This window comes from Anguilla anguilla, chromosome 2 (genome assembly GCF_013347855.1).
Source record: "Anguilla anguilla isolate fAngAng1 chromosome 2, fAngAng1.pri, whole genome shotgun sequence".
Lineage (NCBI taxonomy): Eukaryota > Metazoa > Chordata > Actinopteri > Anguilliformes > Anguillidae > Anguilla > Anguilla anguilla.
In genome coordinates, this window is record NC_049202.1 from 42,246,718 (window position 1) to 42,269,668 (window position 22,951).

The window sequence follows — 22,951 nt, forward strand, 5'->3', positions numbered from 1 at the left end:
TATGGATCTTTACAGTGCAAGTACGACAAAAGGTTTCTTTTTAAAATCTCACAAATCACAATCTACAGCAAAAAGGCACAAGAACAAAACACAATAATGCACATTAGTTATGTATAACGGAGCAAAGTTAAATTAAAATGTATTCATCAAAAAACTTATAAAATAGTTTAAAAAGTAATGGCAAAAATACATAAATGAGAAAAACATACATGTAAACTACCGGACAGGGACAAGGAGCCATGCACTTTATGCAATAATAGTATTCTTATTGCAATCTTATTGCGTATATCAAATGGTAGGAATTTGAAATATATGTTGAGGTCATTTTTAAAAAGCAGAAAAGAGGGGTTTAGTTTTAATATGATTAGCCTTGTGAATAAAGGCTTGGTGAATACTTGGTGAATAATACAGTTTTATTTACATAAGTCATTGTATTTCTTCAGTATAAAGCAAAACACAATGTTCTCTTCAGATAAGATCACAATCTCCTCGAATTTGGATTTTAATCAGTTCAGCAACTGTTTCAAATGATTTGATATATATACACAAAAGGTCTAAGTGCTCTGTTGTTACAATTTCACGTATTCAGACTGTAATGCATTCATTACAGTGAATAATAAAACAACAAAAAAAATTCAGAAGTATGTATCATTAAGGATGTACTTCCTTAGCTTTAGATAGAATGGGTTAAGAGTAGATGTCTCACAGCTGATCCAGAGAAGATCTCTGTAGTGGAATATCTAATGACTTCTAATGGAAAAGCAGTGATACAAATAAATTTGCTGGTGTTGTCTGTGTCAAAGATGTTGTGTTTGCTCATTTAAAGTTATGGCAAGGATAATATGAGGTTAGTGTATGCTTATGTTTTAAACCAAATTGATTGTACTTGTGGGTATAGAATTAATTGCTTTATGAAACAGAGCTGGGTGAAAAGTAAGGTCAAATTAGTTACAAAAGCTCTGATTAGGCAGTGTTTTTCTTTCTTTGTCAAGCAAATGTGCCACGGACCATATGTTCTTATCTCTCTTCTTTTATTCAAAAAGTTTTTTCCTATGAGTAATATACAGATGGGTGACCAATCGGAGTCCAACTTGCCCCTAGGTATGAGTGCCCTGCGATGGACTGGCAGGGTGCATTCCGACCCCTCGCCCAATGCATGCTGGGATGCAAGCTCCAGCACACCTCACAACCCTGACCAGGAACAAGCAGATCTAGATTATCGATGAATTAAATTTTGAGTGGGACTGGAGATGCCAAATTTTTAAGTTTTTCATAATGAAATTAATGAAGGGGGCAGAAGGTCTTGGTAATTTCCCAATGTGTAAACTCTACATTTTTGTACAGCTGAAATTAATTAAAACCCATGAAATGTTTTAATTATACTAATTATTATGCAAAGGTGGCTAAATATGAGAACATTTGGTGTACATGAAATCTACAGCACCACACAAAATATTTAAAATCCAATTTATTTGTCATTGCTGTTAAGCTACATGAAAAAACGTGCCATTTCATGTAGATCACAAATGTACATACCAGCAATTCACACAAGAAAAGTAGTCAAACAATTCAGAATGCAGAAGTCAAATTTTCTTTCAGGAAAGAAAATCAGCTGTTGAGCAAGTGTTTGCAATAGGAACCTACGCTGAGCTTAAGCAGTGTCACTGAATGAGACTCCAGTACATGAGGGATGGAGAAGCTACTGATTTTTATTCCATCTCATATCACATTTGTTTAAAAGTTTATTAGTTGGGTCAGTAAGACACTTTTCTTAGCATGCAAGTGTTGCTCACTATGGGAAACTATAAAACCTGCAGGATTCCTGTCATCCGGGAATTGAACCGACCGTCCCTTGTCTACAGGCACTGTATGTAAAGGCCTAAAAACACCACAGAAACATCTTTCCATCATGAGACCATGACACACGTGGTCACCCTATTTGGTCCTGGAGGACTATGGCACAATAGTGGGTGCATACACTGTCTATACAAATACAAAAAATATTCACAGCCCTTGTTGATGGTACAAAGTTGGAAAGACTAAAACCAAATATTGTGAACAAACCATAAACAAATTGATCTTTGAAAGGCATAGGTTGTGCAAAAGATAAGCAATTGGTAAATACCTGAAACTTTTAAACACATTTCATAAAAAACTTACAAAATACACTTTAAATGGGGAAAATACAACATTGTACATCAGCTGAAACATTAAAAGTATTCATCACTTCAAGCAGCCAAGATCCTGGACAGTTTCATGCCATTTTGTCCAATAGCATACATATGGATGCTAAGAAACATGGGTGTACAGTTGAATAAGGAATTGATTACCCACTGACCTGAAATTAAATCTTATGAACATTGATTGTACAACTTCTGTAGAAGTACATATGCAACAGCATAGTATTAGTATGAGTCAGTACAACACAGCACTGTGAGGCTGTAGTGTAATATGGTCAAAGAAAGGACTTCAATTCACCCAAAAAGGCCCTGCACAGGAGTGAATATCAATGTAGTTGTAACTTTTGCAGGCTCCTGGAATTGTACCATTGTGTAATTACAGAGCAGAAATACATGTTTTTTTAACAACACAGCCACGCTTGCTAACTCAATAACTGGATTACATGTAACATCAGAAACAGTACTTCTTCATTTCAGAACCTCTAACCTCAACTACTTTCTATGACTGTGACAGTGTCAATATCAAAGAAACAGCAGATAATCCTTTCTTAAAATAGACTAAAATGAAGAACAAGCATTTTGATTTGAGGAACGCATTCAAACTCTTATTTTACAGCATTATATACAATTTATACAACCTTATCTCCTACACAAATTTCTGTCAACCATTTGATTATCTCAGGACCAATATGCATGACATGGCAATACATGCTCATATAAAAACAAAAAAGCAGCAGAATTAATATTAAAAAGCACACACAGCAGAAGAAAACCTTCACACTTGGGAAAAATGTATGAATGGAAGCATTACCTATAATCAAGTACAGTGAGAGAAACAAAGCTCATTTTGAAGCTCATTATCAAAAGCAAGGCTATGGACAGAAGACACTATGATAATTATGAAAATAAAGAATATGAAAACTATTGGAAAAACCCCTAATCTTGAACCAGGGTTAGTAAATAGATTGGTCATTAAATCAACTTTTGCTATAAGACAGAACACTTCTGTACACTTAATTTGGGCAATGGGGGGGAGAGGCATCAGCAACATACTGATAGTCATAAGTTCCCGCCTCCCCTTACCGCCTTCAGTCCTGTGGGTCCTTTAGTGCACTGGGGGACCCACTGGTGGGATGCGAAAGGGGGTCAGATTTTTCACTACAAACATCTGAACAGCACATAATACACCTTTTTCATACACATTATGGATGCACAATAATATGAGGGTTGTAGCCCTATAAGCTCACACATGCACCAGACACAAATTTGATGTCATCGTGCATTTGATGCTCCACTGATGCTGTAAATTAGCCTAACCCTGGCTCAACCTCTTAAATAATTTATTTTTAAATTATAATTTAATTATTATAATTAAAAATTATCATTTTAAAATGAACAGTAAAAAAAAACGTTCAAACTCAAAAATAAATCTACAGACTCACAAGCAAAGCTACACAGAAACTCGGTAGCTCAAATTCTACTGCTTACTTGATGACAAAGTTGAAATATTTAGTTACACAAAGTCGGTTACATTTTTCCTTCATAGGTTCATGTTTGTGGTCATCTGCTTCCTGCATTATCATGTAAACTTGGCGACAGTACATTTGTGCTAAACTGCAAAACCGTAGACTAATGTCTGTTGATATTGGCCCCAAAATTTCCATATTGTGCATCTGTACTAGACAGTCACATCAATAAAGCCAAAAGCACCAGTGACTAGCCTACCAGCTGCTATCTTGGTAATTACATAATCAGGCATGCATACCCCATTTACCACTACCTCATTCAACAAAGAGTCAATGTAACAATTTCTCTGCTCAAAAAAAAAAAAAAAAAAAAAAAAAAAAAAAATCAATACACCAATATTATCAATAATATTAACTGAAACAATACAAAAATAAATGTACAATATGAACCATGGCTCATGGACAGCAACGCTCTGCGAGAATTTATCATCAGCACAATATGGGGCATACCTGTATTTGAACATGGTAGTGAACAAAAACATGGAGTGGACCACAAAACATGTAATCATCCACTAAATGAGGCATGGGCTTGGACCGTTCTTACCTCGTCAGGTTGAGTATTTACGCTGAAGTAAGCAATGGTGTGAGTTTGGGTCCCATCTGAACAGCCCTCTAGTTCTGAGATGTAGAAAGTCACAATGTTCCACAAGTACCAAATATATTAAAATATTTAAAATACAAATTCATAACTTATATTTTTTCAACGACAAGACAAGAGAGAGGCCTCTACCCTCACTGAAAGGGTAAAAATGCACAACAGAAACAAAACGATAGCCATTTATCACCACCAAATGGCTGGAAAGGTCTCCTCTGCACCTCATTTCAAGGAGACAAGGGAGCAGTCAGAGATGGTGCTCCAGGTGGCACTCAATGAATACCACACAAGTATCAAAGGAGAGCAGTACCATATTACAGGCACCAGTGGATGGTATTATGAAACGAGCGTTGTTTTTTTGCTTCAGGAGGCATGTTTACCCTGCTGAGGTGTGAAAATTTTTTTTGGGGTTTCCATTACAGAAGCAAACTTAAAGCTTCGCTTTCTAATTTTAAAAAATGTAGTTCAAACATAAATACATGGCTGCACCATACATATCCATATAAATAATGGAAGAATGGTATGCTCCATCCCATACGTACACGCAAATGCGTATGCATGTCTCTACTTCTCTTCCATCCATGTGTTTTGATTGCAGTCTTGGTATTTTTTGTGCCCAAAATTTCCCATCCTCTCGCCTCTTCACTGTCATACCCCGGTGGTATCTTCTCCTTCTTCGGCCTCTTGGGAGAGCAGTCGGTAGCTCTCTCCATTCAGTGGATGTAAACAGTTCCTGGAAGTCTCTTCTTCTCTCTCGTCGTCATCCAATGGGGTGAGTCCAGGGGTGGAGTCTGGTTCAGCAGAGCTGCACTTTCTGTACTGCTCTCTCTCCAAATCCCGCTCCCTCCCTCCAGCAGGTCCTTGCCACAGTCTGGCCTTCACAACAGAATGAAGATAGCCCACTGGGACCGGCAGAGTAGCAAAGACAATAAGACATGCCAGCAAAGCCAGTGCCCAGCCAGGGTACTCCAGACTCATCTCTGAGGCCTGGGAAAGGTGGAGAGTCAGGAGGGGTAAAGTCAGTGGGCAACAGTGGACAGAGGTGATCATTACATGAAAAAAATGAATAAAAAAACTCACAACTGCAATATGGATTTTCATTGTTCTGGATGTTGCTTTGGATGTAATTAGATTTTAAACGGAAACTAAAGACTTCTCAGCACCGAACTACACCGATTCAAAAATGATGATAATGCTCATGATAACGCTGAGGTAAAGTGCACACTGGAATGTGCAGCTGCTGCCCTTACCGTAGTTTGGTTCCAGGCAGTGTAAGTGGGACGCTTGAAACACATGCGCAGTAAGCTGGCCCCGAGTAGGCCCACCATGGCGATCAGGCAGACATACTGCCACAGGTATTTATACACCACCGGGGGGCGCCACTTCAGCATGTTCTCAATATCATCCAAGAACCTGCAAAGCAATAGAGGGCGATTATCTTTACTGTACGAGTAACACTCTGACACAGTCTAATGAACTGGGCTGCAAAGTAGTCATAAATATACAAACAAAGTGGCCTTACTCCTCAGGTACATAACCTCATTGTAATATGAGCCTGGCCAGGCTAAGACCGAGGTGAGATGCATCCACCAAGCTTCCAGCGCTGTGCTTTGCTAATAACCCAATGGCCAGTTACAGCTGAAAAAATCATGATTAATAGCTGGAGGCAGCAATTAAAACTCTACCACTGAGCTATGACGTAAAGCTTCAACAACTAATCAGATTGTAGGATTTTTAACAGAAACCAATCAAACAAACTGTAACTTCCCATTTCTTTTTGAGTACTCCGTAACCACCGTAAACCACACACTTCACAATCCCAAAACATACTGTGCTTTGCACTGCTACGCCTTTTTAAGACATTATCTAGGCACTTACCGGTCGGCCCCGTACACCCAGGATACGCTGAGCGTCTCGAAGATGACCACGATGATGAGAGGCAGAGTGGCGGAGTAATCGTCGAACATGGACACAAAGTAGTTCCCACAGCGCTGGGTGAACAGCAGCCCGATCACAAACCCCACCACACAGCTGCATACTGCGACAGAGATGAACAGCAAGTCAGTACAGAGCCACCGAATAAACGCAGCAGGGGTTCAGCACTGCCAACTTCACTTCAGACTTCAGGTGGGAAATGTAGTTACTAGGAATGTTATTTACCATTTAACTACTAACCTGATAATTTTCTAGAAATGGTTCAGCGTTAATTTGACACCTTTTCATATATTTTTACCAAGGCGGATGTTAAACAATGTTATCACACTTTGAAGTTCTGGACTTAATCTCACATAAGCCCTTGCTGTTTTGAGGCGGTTTGAAGTTTGAGTGCATCTCAGCTACTGTAGCATAATGGCATCGGGAGTTTTTGTTCTTTCATCTTCATTATTTCATTAACGTACTTCCAGTTTTTGGGTTTCGATTTCAAGACCCATCTTTTTATAAATGGTGGTGGTGCTGGCAGCTGCATTTTAAATATTTCTGACAAAACAGGATTTGGCAATTATTTACAGGAGAAGAGCGTTTAATAAGATGGCTCTCTCACATCCTCCGGCAACATACGAGGCGAGCCCGTTTTGACGGATATTATAATCTGTGTGGCCAGCCACTCAAGCCCCCTGAGATGGTGAAATTGTGCTCCATGTGTCTAGAGTTGTTGTGGAGTTTAAAGATAAAGCAAGAGTAAAAGCAACTTAAGAGCACAGTAAGAGTAGCACAATCACCATCTCAACCCATTCACACATTCCCTCGGTTCTAATGCTTGATTCATAATGCTCGATAATAAGTTCACAGATGTGGAATGCCAAGTGAGAGCACACCAAAAGACAGAACAGTCGATAAGAATGAGGGTTCACCCATTTATCGCAGTGCCCAACCATACAGCAATAAGAATTTGTTATTAACGACTTTCCTGGTGAAATAAATAAATAAATAAATAAAATACAGGAATAAGGGTGCACAAGAAGAACACACTGGTGGATGAAGACACAGGGAGGCAGTAAAGTGAAGAGGGTTACCTGTGAGCAGGGTCTTGTGGCGGGAGAGCGTTTTGAAGTTGTCCATGAGCGGGGTGAGGATGCCCTGCATGGTGCCGAACATGGTGCTGAGGCCCAGGTTGAGCAGCATCAGGAAGAAGAGCACCGACCAGAAGGGACTGCCGGGGAACAGGGACATGGCCTCCGTGAAGGCGATGAAGGCCAGGCCGGTGCCTTCCACGCCCTGAGAGAGAGAGAGAGAGGCGACGGCCTCTGGTCAGGGAGCACGCTCCACAGAACCAGAACGGCGCCGAGGAAACGGACAATGACCAATGAAACGGATGGAGCCACAGACCTTGCTCATCTCCGCTTCCAGACTGCAGTCGGTGATGTTCTTCCCTTGTATTTCGACATTACGCTGGAACCACGCGCTATACTCCTCCAGGGAAACTGAACTGGGGTCAGACATGTTGAACATGGGCAACCACTGCTCCTCCAGAGGAGTCAACTCAGACAGGAGCTCCAAATTTCTGAAGGAGGAAGAAGGAAATCAGCTTGAGCAGGAGAAGCAAGGTCCAGGTGTCTACTGGCTGACAACCAGAAACTGTCTAAAAATTTCCCAAATTAACAAACGTTTTAAATTATTTTTAAACATGTAAACAGTAATATTATATAGTTATTAATTTTTTTGTGAAGAACAGGTGCTGTGCAGAAAAATGATAATAAAAAAGCTAATTTCAATTTAATACAATCACCAATAGAACGTAGAGAAAATATCTGATCATTATAATCCAGGGGCCAATTACCGGGGATGTTACCCGTACAACAGTGCTTGTTATGATGAAATACAAGTGCATCATATTAACATTTACTCAATAAATTATGGAAAATTCTCAAGGTTCAGTAATTTCTTAGAATTTACAGAGTAAGGGAACCTTAACCCACCCACCTCCAAACCTACACAGACAGACAGTTGTGCACACATTCAGAGACAGACGCACACACACCCACTAGCTCACACACACACCCACTAGCTCGCACACACACACACAGCGCTCGCGCTCACTTGGTCACGCATTTCATGGCGAGGGCCTTGGCTCGGAAGCCGAGCACGGCGAACACCACGAGAGAGGCCAGGACGGAGGTGAAGAAGTTGATGAAGGAGACCACCAGGGCGTCGCGGTGGCAGTTGTTCTTGGGGGGGTTGTAGGACGAGTAGGCGATGACGGAGCCGAAACCCAGCCCAAGGGCAAAGAACACCTGGGTGGCGGCCTGCCGCCACACCTGAACCTCGCCCCAGATGCTCAGCTGTGGAGGTAAGAGAAATATGCCAATGGAGACACTGAGGCGCATGCATCTTTACAAAGGAGCAAGGGCACAGAACACAAGCATAGGGCATTCTGTCACACTTCATTAAATACATCATCAACCACTATGTGTCCCTAATGTACTTCAGTGACTGCTGCCTAATGAATAAAAGCTTGAGAGGAGCTGTAGGTAATCTGCAGTAGAGGGATGCCTTTCATGGGACTTTAAATATTTTAATTTGACTGTTGATGTTTGGGTGAATGTATGTCGACATTTCAACAGGCAATAAGGCTTTAATATACTCCTTTAAATGAAGAAAATCACTTCCATTTTGATCCTGGTACAAGGGTATGGTAACCATGTTTTTTTTTCTTTTTTCTATTGCCCGCAAAATGTTAGCACAAACAAAATAATGCAGAATAAATTAAGGCCTACTGTATTTAAAAGAAAACATGGAATCAGAATGCAGGTAATGGTACATGGTGTGCATGTTATCCAGCTACATTTCTTCAAAAACTTTTTCTCAAGTGTATTTAGGCTATCAATATGAATAGCAATTGCAGTTTCAATTGTGTGCTCAACTGTATATTGACATTAAAAGGAAGACAGGGACATATACTTAATGTAATATACTTAAATGTCAACATTATGAACGTGTATTGACTTGAATACAGTGCATATTTCAATATGTGATGCAAATCATGCAGAGGGAAATGCATTGCTTAATTACAGAAGCCATGTATGATAGCTTCATATTAAGGCAATTTGAATTTGCAAATTGCCTTGCATATGGCTTGAGTCAGCCACTCTACAGACTGCAAAACACATCTCACCCATGTAGCCTGCGATTTAACTAGGTTTCCATTCTAATGTACAGCAATGCAGTTGAGACTTTGTGTCTGTTCAGAACTGAAGGTTTTTTATTTTGTCTGTTTTCCTTTAACACTTAAAAGCTGTTTTGGATGAGAGCCAACAAGATTAGAGATTTAGTTTATTCTTTTAATAGTTTGTTGATTATATTCATACATTTTTCTATAACTGTTTGCTTTATATTGTGATACACCGATATGAAAAAAGAAACCAATACGATTAAAAAATTTTCCACATCATCCAGCCCTTTTTCCAGTCAGTGCTTTAAGCTCTGTGTTCTTAAGAAATATGCACACCAGCCACTGAGGAGAGCTTTGTGCCATTCAGCCCTAGGCAGTCACCTCACTTTTGAGTCTACATTTTTAATTAGATAGTGACTGGAAGCTCTCTAACCGCAGGAACCGCTAACCACTAGCTTACAGAGCTAGTAATGTTTGTCTCATCAATATACAAAATAATCATTTATAATGTACCAAAATCAGGTAATGACTGAAGACTCTCCCTGAAGCAGTAAGAGTTGAACCCCAGCATAGAGGCCATACCTTGGGGTAGAACATGTAGGTGAGCCCTTCTGAGGCCCCATCCAGCAGGAGCCCTCTGATGAGGAAACACAGCAGCACCACGTAGGGGAAGAGAGAGGAGAAGTACATCACCTTAGAGAGAGAGAGAGAGAGAGGGCAGAGGAGATGAAGGATCGGTGCAATGCTGCCATGCCCATGACTGTGACTGACAGTAGGATGCACCCAGGGGCCAGGGCCCAGGGCCCAGTGCCCAGACAGAACGCAGCACTGCCAGCACCTTGCCGGACGACTTGATCCCCTTGATCATGGCGAGGCAGACGATGGTCCAGGCGGCCAGCAGACAGACGGTCATCATGACGTTGAACTCTCCGATCTCGTCGATGGAGTCCGTGATGTCCAGGGCTTTGCGGAACCAGAAGTACGTGGAGGGAGAACTGTCGGCACATTCCTGCACTGTGAAAGACAGGCAGTCCGGAGGGACGCAGGTGAGTGTGCGTGTCTGCGCTCCAGTTAAACGCACTACGAGCAGAGCGCGCGCACACACGCGCGCACACACACACACACACAGCTGGGGTGCACATACCGGTCTTATTGTTCATGGGTTTGGGACACTGTTCCCAGGGCAGGGGGTACTGAAAAGAACTGCCCAGGTAGAAGAGGCTCCACCCAATGATGACGTTGTAGTACAGCGCTACGAAGAAACACACCTGGCAGGGGGAAGAGGGCCGAGTTAAAACTAAAACTACGATTACTGTGACTACACAAAAGTGCACATAGACACAAACATATCAACCAAAAAATTAATGCATAAACGGCTCTCGTGTACAGAATAAGCACGTCTATTCCAGCCTTATTTTCCAGCGCACAGACCAAACCTACTTATCATATTTGTCTCATGTTTGTATCATTTGTATCACAAAGTACAATATTTGAGGCTTGCTAGCACACCCTGGCCTGAATCACTCTTCCATGCAAATACCTCATGCTCAGTACATTTAAAACTGCCACGGGCTGATCAGCCTTCCTGCTCGTTTAAACATTGACACTGGTTACCTTAAAACCCCATCTCTAGACCCCTTCAAGAGAGGGAAGCGAAAATGGGGAAAAGCAGTTGTTCAAAAGATGCATTTAGCAGTTCAAAACCAAAGCATCAAGAGTAAATCCATATTTATCAGAAAATACATAAGAGAGAAATGCATTCTCTTTCACAAGTACTGTAACACATACAGGCTACATGTAAAGACAGATACAGTCTTACAGATGTCCCCTTGAGTGTTAGATACTATTAATCATAAGGGGGAAAGGATTCATTATTCTTGAACTCACTGGAAGTACAAGCAAGCAAAATTATTTTTTTGCTTGTTGACTTAATGCATTACTCATGGAAAAACATTTGAAATATACTGTTTCACTGTGAGCCCAGCTAACATCATCTTGATTTCTTGCAATTCAAAGAGATGTTTTGGACAGCTGTATAATACACACTGCACAACAGTAAGCTGGGACGTTAAAGAGGTTAACTATATTCCCACCCATTAATTATTAACTGGATGTAGCATGGAAATATTTGTGTGGCCTCCAGTGACGCAAGATAGTGGGACGTACTGTACATGGGTGTCAAAAGATTTTTCACACCATGCATGAAGCTGTATTTGTCAAGACTGGGTAAAACTACTTGGGGCACATTGTGCAATACAGAAGTAATGAAAAGCTCATCCAATTTTATCTAATGTGTGGTAAATTTGCTGTTGTATTGGTAAAGCGCCACAGTTTCAGAGTCTTCAGTAAAATAAACCTTTTACTACCTAGCTGTGTGGCCCGTGTAAGTGTAGACTGAAGTAAGAATAGTAGAGCAGCCCTACAGTACTGGGAGCTGAAAGAGCATTGAGATTAGTGCGCTTAAGTAAAATGGTAACTGGATATTACAAAACCAGCGTAACTGAAAGTGAATGTCCAAATGCCCCTAAGAACCAACAAACCTGAAGTCATCAACTCATTAACTAACCTGTTAGCAAAGAGACAATTTGAAACAAGACTATGTTGCAAAAATGTACTTCTTTTATCAGGAATTTTAAAAATGTATCTCATTAACATAACCAAATGTCAATATATTTATAGCAGCTGCCATAGCAACATAGGGAACAGAAAATGCCTTTCTTCCCTGGGTACAGTACAGGCATGCTAAAATATGTGGTACTGCTCCAAGGAGACATGATTGAATACTGAGAAATTCCCAGCACCTGGCATTGTGTGGGCAGCCATAAGGTGCAGCTCAACAGTGAATTGGAAACAGGGCCTCAGTAGGGGGGGAAAAGGAGTGTTGTTCTCACCACACAGCTGGAGTATCCTATCCCTGCCAGTTTGGGAGAGATGAGTTTCCAGACCCCAATGCTGCCCTGTCGGATGCACTGACCGGCCGCCAACTCCAGGAAAAACAGGGGAACCCCCACCACCACCAAGAGCAGTACATACAAGAGGAGAAACGCTCCTGTGAAAGAGAGCAACGGAGTCATCTTAGCACTGTACACCTGAGTAATCATAACAGCTTTATTGCAGAAAACTTTATACCGAGGTATTTGAAAATAACAAGTTTCATTTCTGTTATTAAATTTCTGCAACATATATATGTGTGATATATATATACATCACACATATATATGTACATACATAATACATGGCACAATGAAAAGCTGTTTGTCCAATCACAGTGTAAAACAATGCCACTGTCTGTATGGGTGAAGATAATATGAAAGTGATTACAGATATCTAGCTTTATGTTTAGGTTTTAGGTTTTTAGGTTTAGGTTCGCCGTCACTCACATTACCTCGCTAACATTAACATTCCGTTGGGTTTTAGGACAAAATGGTCTCACGATATGCTTGTTATCCTGAATAGCTAGCCAGCCAAGTACTGAAATACATTCAAAAAGGAAATTCAATACAAATGCAATCGTTCTCAAAAGATATATAGAACAAAATGCATCCCATGAGTTCAATACGGAAGGCCTCCCCAAATTTCCAATTACAGGATGATTCCGTATTTTACGGGACGGTTGACAACCCTAAATTAAGCTATAGGCTACATTATCTAGACTAGCTAGTTTCTACAATCATCAATGGAAAACAAGCCGATTATACTTGAGTTGGCAGGGGCTGGACACATCCCTTAATACTGCTGCAAGTAAGATAGGCTATTGTAACAGTTGGCTTGCTAGCAATTAGCATTTACGTTGTTGTCCAGCGAGAGTTCGGTGACGTACACATCTATTGTATAGTTGTTTAAAGATAGCATAAATGAGAGGATAACATTTTAAAAATACAATTGTCACACACCAGTGTGACACCCCAGGGAGTGGTTTATTTTCCCCGTCTTTTTAAAAGAAACAAAACTGAAAATAAACGCAACCCAAATAAAGAAACTCGCTCTGGATGTGAGCTCCCATGATTCGGCACCAAATATGTCACACGCTGAGAGCAAGTTCTTTTATTTGAGTTGCGTTTAATTTCAGTTTTGTTTATTTTAAAAAGACAACGAAAAGTGAACCACAGCTGGTAAAAAGACAACCAAAAGTGGGACGAGCTGGCCAGGTGAAAACCTGGCCAGCTACGAGCGGGGAACTGAAAAGTTGCCGCTCGTTTTTGCTTTCTTTTGTCTTGTTATTTTAGTTTGTTGTTTAAGTTAATTGTTTTTGCCAGTGCCCATGAGAGGGAAGGGTGAAGATGGCATTTATTTTATTTCATATTTGTGTGGGTGCGCTCTCTCTCTCCATGCGGCAACCAATGGTGTTCCCCTGCACTGTCAGATCTCCCTCCCAGGGGTGTGACGCTGGCGTGCGACAACAATTTTTAACAATCAACTGATACGCAAAACAAAAACTAGGGCTGCACGATTGCAATGCATTGTGGGATAATCATGCCAGCATAGTGTCCAGTGTTCACATATGAGATTTCACCTGATGTAGTATGACATCCAGGTATTTTTCTCATACTATTACACATAACATTAACATACTATTTTGGATGCAGTCATGGAGGCTGCAAGGCCTTGCTGCCGACTGGCTGTCTTATCAGCACCCAACAGATCTCAGTGGTGTGGTTTTCCCACATTCCATGTGGGCTCTACACGTATGGTTGTTCACTAATGTATCAGGTATGCTTAAAGCAATTAACAGATGACGCATGAAAAAAAGACAAAAGATTGCCTATATGCCCTATAGTGGCAGCTATTCTTAGTACGCTTTTTAAAAAACTGCAATTCGATATATCATACAGCCCTAGTTCAAACATGGAATCCTCATAAGTTGGAAAATTGAAGTAATTGTCACTAGTCATCACTGCTACTCGTCTTCAAACAACGTTCACAAAGAGTTGGATCATGAGCTAGCTAGTCTGTGTCAACCGTTAACTTTGTTTACAAAGGCAATGCTATGGGCCGTTGCCAAGCAACTGTTAGCATGATCAGTTATCCTGCACCCAAGTGTTGTAAGCATCATGAAGTACAATCGTGTTGAAAAGGCAAGTGGTCCAATAATACTGTTTTTGGCTATATTGGCACATTTTGTTTAAGTAAAAAGTTATATATTTATGCATGCAAATAAGCAAGTGTTTAAGTTTGGTTTATTAACAATGTCTTCGTTAACTAGCTGTCAGGTGGCATTTCTCAGCACTCATTAAATCATTATTTGACTAACAAAGCTAACGGAAAACAGAGTGAGCTACGTGTACTCAAGGCAGTAGGACTTCAACCCAACATGACCCTAATTTATCACATAATTTGTGGCGAGAAGCTCAGCAGACCTGGGTCTAAAAAATGTGAACTATCCCTTTAAGAGCAGCACATTTCTGTTTCTCTCCAACTCTTTTGGTGTCTTTTGTGTATATTCATAACTGGTGTATAAGCGGACTTTACAGTGATCTTTAACACAAGTGGCAGAATCGCATGTCCATTCATCCATAGCATTTCATTTGAAAACACTGGTCAAAACAGCATGTTAGCGCACACTAGTAGAATTCATTCGGCATACAGTACAGAACAGATAAGACGTCCACAGCAGAAGATAACACATACATTTTAACGGAAAGTACTCACCGCCTCCATTCTGGTGACAGAGGTAAGGGAACCTCCAGACGTTCCCGAGCCCAACACTGAATCCCACCTGAGCTAAAAGGTACTGTATTTTACTGCTCCAGGCATCGCGCAAGGGGTCCGCAGATCCATCCTCCGCTGAACTCGCGTCACCGTTCGCCTCAAGGAGCTGGGCTATTGATGGCCTCTCAGTCATCACTGTCCCGTTTTCATCACCAGGCAAGGGGGCCTTTTCCATCTGAGTGGTGGGGGCAGAGGGAAAAAGACATCAGCACAGACAGACCAGGGATTGCTGCAAACAATAAATACAATTTAATGTAAGAAAATATGTAAGGATAACAAATATAATCTATTACAGGGACAGTTTACTTTCTGGGGTGTTTTATAGCAATTCAGTTTCATTGTAAATTTTCACTTGTCCCAAACTGTTTTTGTGTGCGATGAAGGTTACGTCACATATTTACATAAGTCTCTGATGAACGGATGGCTTTACAATGCCAGGTAACAGAGAATTTGGGGTTTCAGTGTCTAAAGCAGTGGTTCCCAACCTCAGCCCAGACTCCCCATGTATGCTGATTTTCCCTCCAACCAGAACTGCAGTCCCAGGATTTTAACAAGCTGATAATTTTTCTTATTTAGATGCTTTTCAAGTTCAGAGGCATTATTTGCCCACTTAAGCCATATTATGTCAGAAATAGCTCTACATGGAATGAAGAATAAAAATCACAATGTTCACATTGTGCTTATCGAGCTATATTGCAAACAATTACATTAGGAGGTACTTTTTTAACTGATCAAATTAGCTGATTCAATAGGCTCCTAATTAGGTTGTTGAACACGTGTCGTTCATTATTATCTACCAAATAGTTAGATTCAGTGGCAGTGTCAGCACTCAACAACACTACATCTCGTAATTATTTCACAAGAAACAGGCTCTCGGGCTGTCAGACGTCAATTAAAAAATAGAATTAAATTCCATACATGTCAGGTTATTCAGATTTTTTGTTATTCAGATTGTCAAAGAGTATTAAACGCGTTCATAGTTGACTTTTATGTCTAAGTTCTAACAAAAAATATTGTTACACTAATAAAAAAAAAATGTTAAACAGAAGACGAAACGCATCTGTAGCCTACATGTTTGTAACTGCTGAAATGTGTATATTTGTAATGTCAAAATGATTTATTCTCGCTACCCTTCATACACTGTATATTCACAAAGGGAACTGGCAGTTCCAAGCATGTGGCCGTACTTTCTGTGCCCTCACTAACAGTGAAGCTTTGTTTGAAAATCCAATTAATGAAACGCAATTATGTCAGTAATCATGCTGTGGCACATCATGAATGATATAAATGAATGAGCGTAACTATAATTACTAAACAGAAGCCGAAGCACTTTCACAACATGAAGAATGATAATGTTACAGAGTTCTGGTTAAAACTACAAGGCTAGCTAGCTAACTAGGCTAGCTTAATTTTACTGTCCGACGATTCGACGAGCAATGCCGATTCGCGGGCACGCTAGTTCCGCCAACATATTAATAGTCGTTAGCTAAATTTTAAACATGAATGTTAGCCAACTAAACTAGTACAAAAAGAAAGCTAGTGACTAACGTTAACTGGTAACGTCACTAAATGGTTACATTTTCCGCGGGAGACTACCACTGATCCAGACCTATCTTACCACATACGACCGCTTCGCGGGTACCATGGGCAACGTTACTTACCTCAAGGAACCACAATTTCCTGATGTTTACCACCTGCGACACGGTTTAACAGCAAAAAAAAAAAAAAAAAAACAGAGACAGTCTTCGCGCCGAAAGCAAGTTTAGTCATGTACTACCAGCTAATATTCTTTCAGTAACCAAATATTAGCATGCAAAATTAAGGCGTTTAGCTAGGTCGTATTTATACCGTGTACATGTTTCTAGTTTTTAACAATTTTGCCTGTTGAATTTGTATTGCTGGCCAGCTATACTGTCGGATAATTACAATTATTGACAAAGAATTATGGACAGCGTGTTCCTTTCTGCTAGACAGAACTAAGCAGGCCACGTGGTATGTTCGTTGGTTCCGCAATCCGGATTCTTTCCTGTTACCGCCACATACGTAAAACCAATAGGGATGGCCCAAGTTACGCCTTGGCGGGGGCATGCCTCATATATATACCTATACAGCACCGAGAAAAATGGTAAAATGGTAAGATTACAAAACACAGGGCCAAGTGCCTTGAAAGAATTGAGGAAATATTGGGTAGCATTGCTTTGAAATACATCTTATGTCATTTCGGTGAGGCAAGATAGCCTATATTGTTTGTAGTACCGTAACTTGGCGTCATTTTGATATCAATACTTTTGAGTAACTTGGCATTTTTGTACGTTGAAAACGTGTTTTTTATGAGATGAACTACACAACACATAGACATGCCCCTTTGATCCATTCTCTCAGGGTCCGCAACAGTGAAATATATGGACAGAAATTAGTGCCAGTAGAAACTCAGTTTTAATGGCATAATTTAATTTTTATTGCAGTAATTTGAATTTACACTCTTGAAACTGAATTGTTGTATTTAAGGATGCAATTCTAATCGCGTAAATTGAATTTGTATTTCACTATTTAAAACTGAATGTAGCCTAGCCTTGATATTGAATCCGGTCTTTCACTTGTAATTTCAAGTTAAAAATCAAGTTCCGTTTTTCGACCAAACTAAAAGATCTGGGGGGGAAAGTGTAAATGAGGTCCAGCTCAGGTTAGTTCATCTGGACCTGAACGACGAACAACCTAGCCGATGTGTTCAGTTCATGTGTAATTATTGCCAACTCGGGTGATATGCATAATGTGATTAAATATATAAAACCACGAGAGTCAAATACCTAGCCTAATTGACCGCTTAAAAATCGTTTAGGTTGCATACATTTATGCACAAATAATGTCCATATGTCACGCGTCAAAACAAAAACTGAAAAGCAGTGATGTGATGCAGCATGATGTAACATTTTAAAACGTTGCAATAGACCAGCCTATGCTAGATGTAGGCTACACGCTCGTTCAGACCGTGTCAACGTGTACAGTAGTTTCAGGCAGAGCTGGAACAACTGGATTTCCACAGACGACATAGCTCACTATAAGTGGTGAAGCAGATTAAACTTTTTTTTCACAAACATGACGATCTCATTACATGAATGTTGAGTCGGTCTAACTTACCATAAAGTATGAAAAAGCACTCTTAACTCCAAATGTGTAACATTTTCAAAATCATTTCGATTAATCTCAATCTAAGCCATAAAAATTACCATGCGAAAGAATCGAGCTGTCAGTTGTATCTAGCCTATATAAAAATACGCATTACGCACTCTTTACCTGAGCCTGAAGAAATGAGGTCGTAGCCTTAAGACTTGTCACAGAAGTGTCTTCCTCCGTCGTCAATAGTGTTATTCATAGATATTTCGACGTACACACAATTTACCAGCTATCAGCTATATGCCCAATGGTGTGTCCATAAATAATAGCTTTATTACAAACGGGATCTATTTGTTTCTAAATATACTTTAAAGTATCATGTTCCAGTATGCAATGTGTCTCAAGAACTGACAAGCGCCACGTTGTTCTAGATAGGTACAAATGTCAATCAAGCCCTTCTAAGGCGCGACATTGTGAAGTCACCCTTTCATTGGCTATAATTTATTTATGCTCCACCCATTTCCATGAATGGAAATCCGAAAACGTCTCCCAACGCAGGAAAAATGTATGGTTTTATCTGTATTTGCAAGCACAACCTGTGAATCACGGTGACAAATTGGGATTTACGTCGTGATTCCCTCCAACCGACTGCCATAACCACGCCCTTAGCTGTTGAGGACAGTTCTAAACCAGAGCCGGGGATGAAATTAAACCTTCGAGGAGGCCGGTTTAATTTCAGATTAATGCTGCCTGTCAGGGGCAACACATGGATTATTTGGACTAGGCTACTTCAATGGAGACGAATGATCACCACCAGTCAGACAAGTTCTGTATTTGTTGACAGCAGTGATCCATTATATCATTTTTATGACGTCAATTTTCAAGATTGTTTTTGAATGCACAAAGTAAATACAATGGAGATACTCTCATTGTTGTGGCCCAGACTTTCATCTTTGACCCAAAGAGGAAAGCCTATACTCCTTTTCTATGATCACTTTAAGGTTTTTGGCATGTGGCACCTTTCACCAAGAAACTTTATTACAAGTGGGATCTATTTGTTTTCAAATATCCTGTTCCAGTATACAATGTGTCTCAAGAACTGACAAGTGACATACTGCGCAAGATACGTAAAAATGTCAATCAAGTCCTTTTTCTCCAAGTTCTGATCACTTTAAAGATTTTGACATGTGGCACCTTTCACCAAGAAACCTTTCATTCACAACATACTTATATGCAACTACAGCTAAGCAATGGTGCTACAACCAAGCTCATAACCACACCAGGGCTCTGATAAAGCACATGCTTAGTCAATGGAAGAATCACTTCCAGTGCTTTCAGAAAACACTGCGTTTAAACACAGAAGATGCTGCATTGTCATTGCAACAGCCATTCTTCACAAGTATCTGAAACAACATGGTTGCCTCAATCCTCAAACAGAAGAGGACCACTGACTTCAAGGTCCTCCTCAACCATTCAGATGTTCCCACAATTGAAACAGGGAATGAGAGAGAAGGACTTGCCTACAGAGATGTTTTTCATCGCACCATTTTTCTGACTAGATACCATTTTGATCCTTTTGGCTTTAAGGAAAAAAAACACCGACCTGAGGTAAGAGTATTTATTTTATAGATTCTGTAATCTATTGTGCACAGTAGGTGGTACTGACATAATGACATCTGAAGCATTTTCAGACATGCTTTGTTGCATCTCTCTTCTTAATCTGTGTCCAATTCAACCTGTTGTATTTCCATTTTCAATTCATGCTTCTGAAGATATTTGAACTACAGATATTTGAGCTATTGAAATTCATTGGTCAGCCTTTCATGGACAGTCAGAGTTTTTCTGGTGAGACCAGTAGTGACACCAACCTTCCCATTTGCTTCTGCAGATGTGGAAGGTTGACAATCTTGAAACTCTTTCGACCTGTTCAGATGACTTGTTATTCTATTTATTATTTTTAAATATTATGAAATAATAATATTTGTTCAATATAGTCTAATAAAGATGGAACGGAGGGAGGAAGAGTCAAATGATGACAGTGAATTTGGAAGGGAATTACTTGCACAATGATGGAAGTGTCACAGGCGAGGGAAAATGAAGGCAAAGTTGTCTTTTTGTGGTTGATTTTCTTGTTATTCCACAGTACCTGCATAGATTTCATAAGAGGAAAGCAATAGAGATTAAGATTCTAACTTGAAGTTGTTGTATTGTTCTTTTCGTTGCTTGTTCATTGGCATTGAATTCATAACAAAATAATGTCCAGACATACTTTGTCCTTTTTCTTGAATTCAGCAGCGGATATATGTTGTTTATCTTCAATGTCCAGGTGCCTCAAAACTATTTGCTTTAATAGTGTTTTCTCATGCTCCATGAAGTTTTTGAAATGCATTCCTGTCTGTGCTTCTAATATTTTGTCTGAATGCTCCACCAATTCCTCCAAATCAAATGTTTTTTGGGACCATCCACAGGTTTTATAAGCATCCACATTCCAGTGCACTCAATCTCCTCTCTACCTTTTGTTAGATGTTACGTCCTTCAGCGCCCCTAGTGTATCACTGCCACTAACACCTTTGTTTTTTTATTTCACGTTTTTCCCAACTATAACTGCAGATTTGTGCATCCTGCTGTGCACGTTCATGGAGGCATATAATCTGTGCCTATCCCGGGACAAGGCACACAATTTAGAATCCAAATTTGGTGCCAGCAACAAAAGCAGCAGAACATCAACCATACTTTGGACCATTTTGACCTTTGTGAAAATTATTTTTATTTTTTTGATTGTGAGATTTTGGAGTGTGGAAGACTTTATTTTTTGTTTCTGGAGATTTTTTATTTTCTAGATGAGTTATTTAGAAAACGAATTCCTCAGCTGAGACTAATTAGCTGTTTTTTTTCTTTTTCATCTGCCTATGGTGTACATTGTCTTCCTGCACTTTGCAATGATCTTCACTGAATAATGTTTGTCTTATATTCAGCAAGATACAATATACACGGCCAAAAACTATAGCTATATTTTGTTTATGGAGAAGTTTGATACCATCATCAAGTTTGTTTACTTCTGGTTATGCACGTGGATCCTCAAGACATGACAGCAAAGGAGGGGAGAAAAGATTCACACTTGAATTGTGATGCTCTGTCAGGACAGACAAAGGAGCGCTGTGAAATCTGTGCTTTGTTTGCACGTGTTTGGTGTCATATCCCAGGGTCCACCTTTAAAGACCCTACCATTCAAAAACAAGTTTTTTAATGGTTAACTCCTCTTGGAAGCATGACTTTCACTATACAGATTGATTTTGTGCGGAGGTGTCACCAGAGCGCCCTTTTCACATTCTTCCACTGTAGACAAAGAGTTTCTGCGTACTTCCCTGAACTCTGAGTTGGAAACGAACATGGATGTGCAAAATTTGGGAAATCACAAATACGTGGAACCTATCATGGTCCACTATGCAACGATACTACAGGACAGCGACGTAGTAAACTGAAACTTTTCTGCACAGAAACCTGACTGACATGGTGACCGAAGTATCTGCGTTTTAATGGTTTGACTTGGGTGGCTCTGATATTTCCAATTAGGTTTCTCAGCGCTACCAAATTGGATCACACCAAGCTGACTAGCTGAGTCACGCCACTCTAATTAGTTGGATCAGTCACTTGTTTTCAGTTGGGTTGCTCAGCGCTACCGAACTAGATTGCGCAGATTAACTGGCCAGCACAGCACAATCTGATTGGGTCACACTGATGATTGGACCTAGCCAAGCCACACAGCTGGTTTGTGTAAATTTGTTTAGTGTTTGAATTAACAGGCTAGTCATATTTCCAGATTTTTTTTAAAAATAGAGAAATTATTGTTTTCCTAATTCCTTCAAAATATTTTATGACATTTGGACATTTGTATATTAACAAGCGCAAATCCACAATAGCTGCGACTGCACACGCGCATGCATCCATGTGTCCATGCATCCACGCACACACCCTCACACAAACACATGACCTCTTCTTTGGCTCATGACCAACCGTTCCACAAAATCTTGTGCAAATCTGTGAATCCTTTCGGGAGTTATGCGCCTTTTTGTGATAGGCCACGCCCATTGCCACGCCCCCTCACACACCCTCAAACAAACACGTGACCTCTTCTTTGGCTCATGACCAACCTTTCCACAAAATCTTGTGCAAATCTGTGAATCCATTCGGGAGTTATGCGCCTTTTTGTGATAGACCACACCCATCGCCAAGCCCCCTCTTGGTCAATCGGTCTTGAAAGTTACTCAGCTCTACCTTCAGTCATGACCAACGTCCATGCCAAATTTCAGCCTCCTGGGGCAAAAACTGTGGCTGCTACGGGATGGGACACATTTTGTGGACCGACCGACCGATCGACCGACCGACAGACAGAGCTATAGAGCTGTGGTCACAGCTAAAAACAAGGCTTTTCATCAATTTTTATAATCTAAAAATATTCTGTATTTAAAAAACAAATTGCTGGGCCGTCTGGTGAGGGTATGAGACCTGATCGTTGCATTAGCAACTCCTACTGGTTGGAGCATTGCACACAATTACATTACACATAGGGCTATACTTCCAGCTACCTTTCACATGCATAAGCTAGTTACTGGTTAGTACAATAAATGATCTGTTTTCTATTTTGTACAATGTACATTGTTGTATATTGTCGCATGCCAATGTGACACCCATGGGAGGGACAGGTGGCAGTTCCGGG

The 22,951-nt window shown here is 40.3% G+C and overlaps 1 protein-coding gene across 2 annotated transcripts; it reads right to left on the bottom strand.

The window, feature by feature from the left end:
* Nucleotides 1-1,452: 1,452 nt before the first annotated feature.
* On the bottom strand, nucleotides 1,453-18,660 carry LOC118221228 (sodium-dependent neutral amino acid transporter B(0)AT2-like). 2 transcript variants are annotated; one of them, XM_035406096.1, is made up of 12 exons: nucleotides 18,415-18,660; nucleotides 15,061-15,295; nucleotides 12,303-12,460; nucleotides 10,556-10,679; nucleotides 10,250-10,425; nucleotides 9,994-10,104; nucleotides 8,340-8,581; nucleotides 7,629-7,803; nucleotides 7,316-7,517; nucleotides 6,180-6,339; nucleotides 5,552-5,714; nucleotides 1,453-5,288 (listed from the first exon to the last, which is right to left on the bottom strand). In XM_035406096.1, exons 2-12 carry the CDS (start codon nucleotides 15,293-15,295, stop codon nucleotides 4,950-4,952), a joined length of 2,085 nt encoding a protein of 694 aa, XP_035261987.1. In that variant the 5' UTR covers nucleotides 18,415-18,660; the 3' UTR covers nucleotides 1,453-4,949. The 2 variants fall into 2 exon arrangements, with proteins under 2 accessions (XP_035261987.1, XP_035261986.1); XM_035406095.1 differs by lacking the exon at nucleotides 18,415-18,660 and adding an exon at nucleotides 16,782-17,147.
* Nucleotides 18,661-22,951: the final 4,291 nt, after the last annotated feature.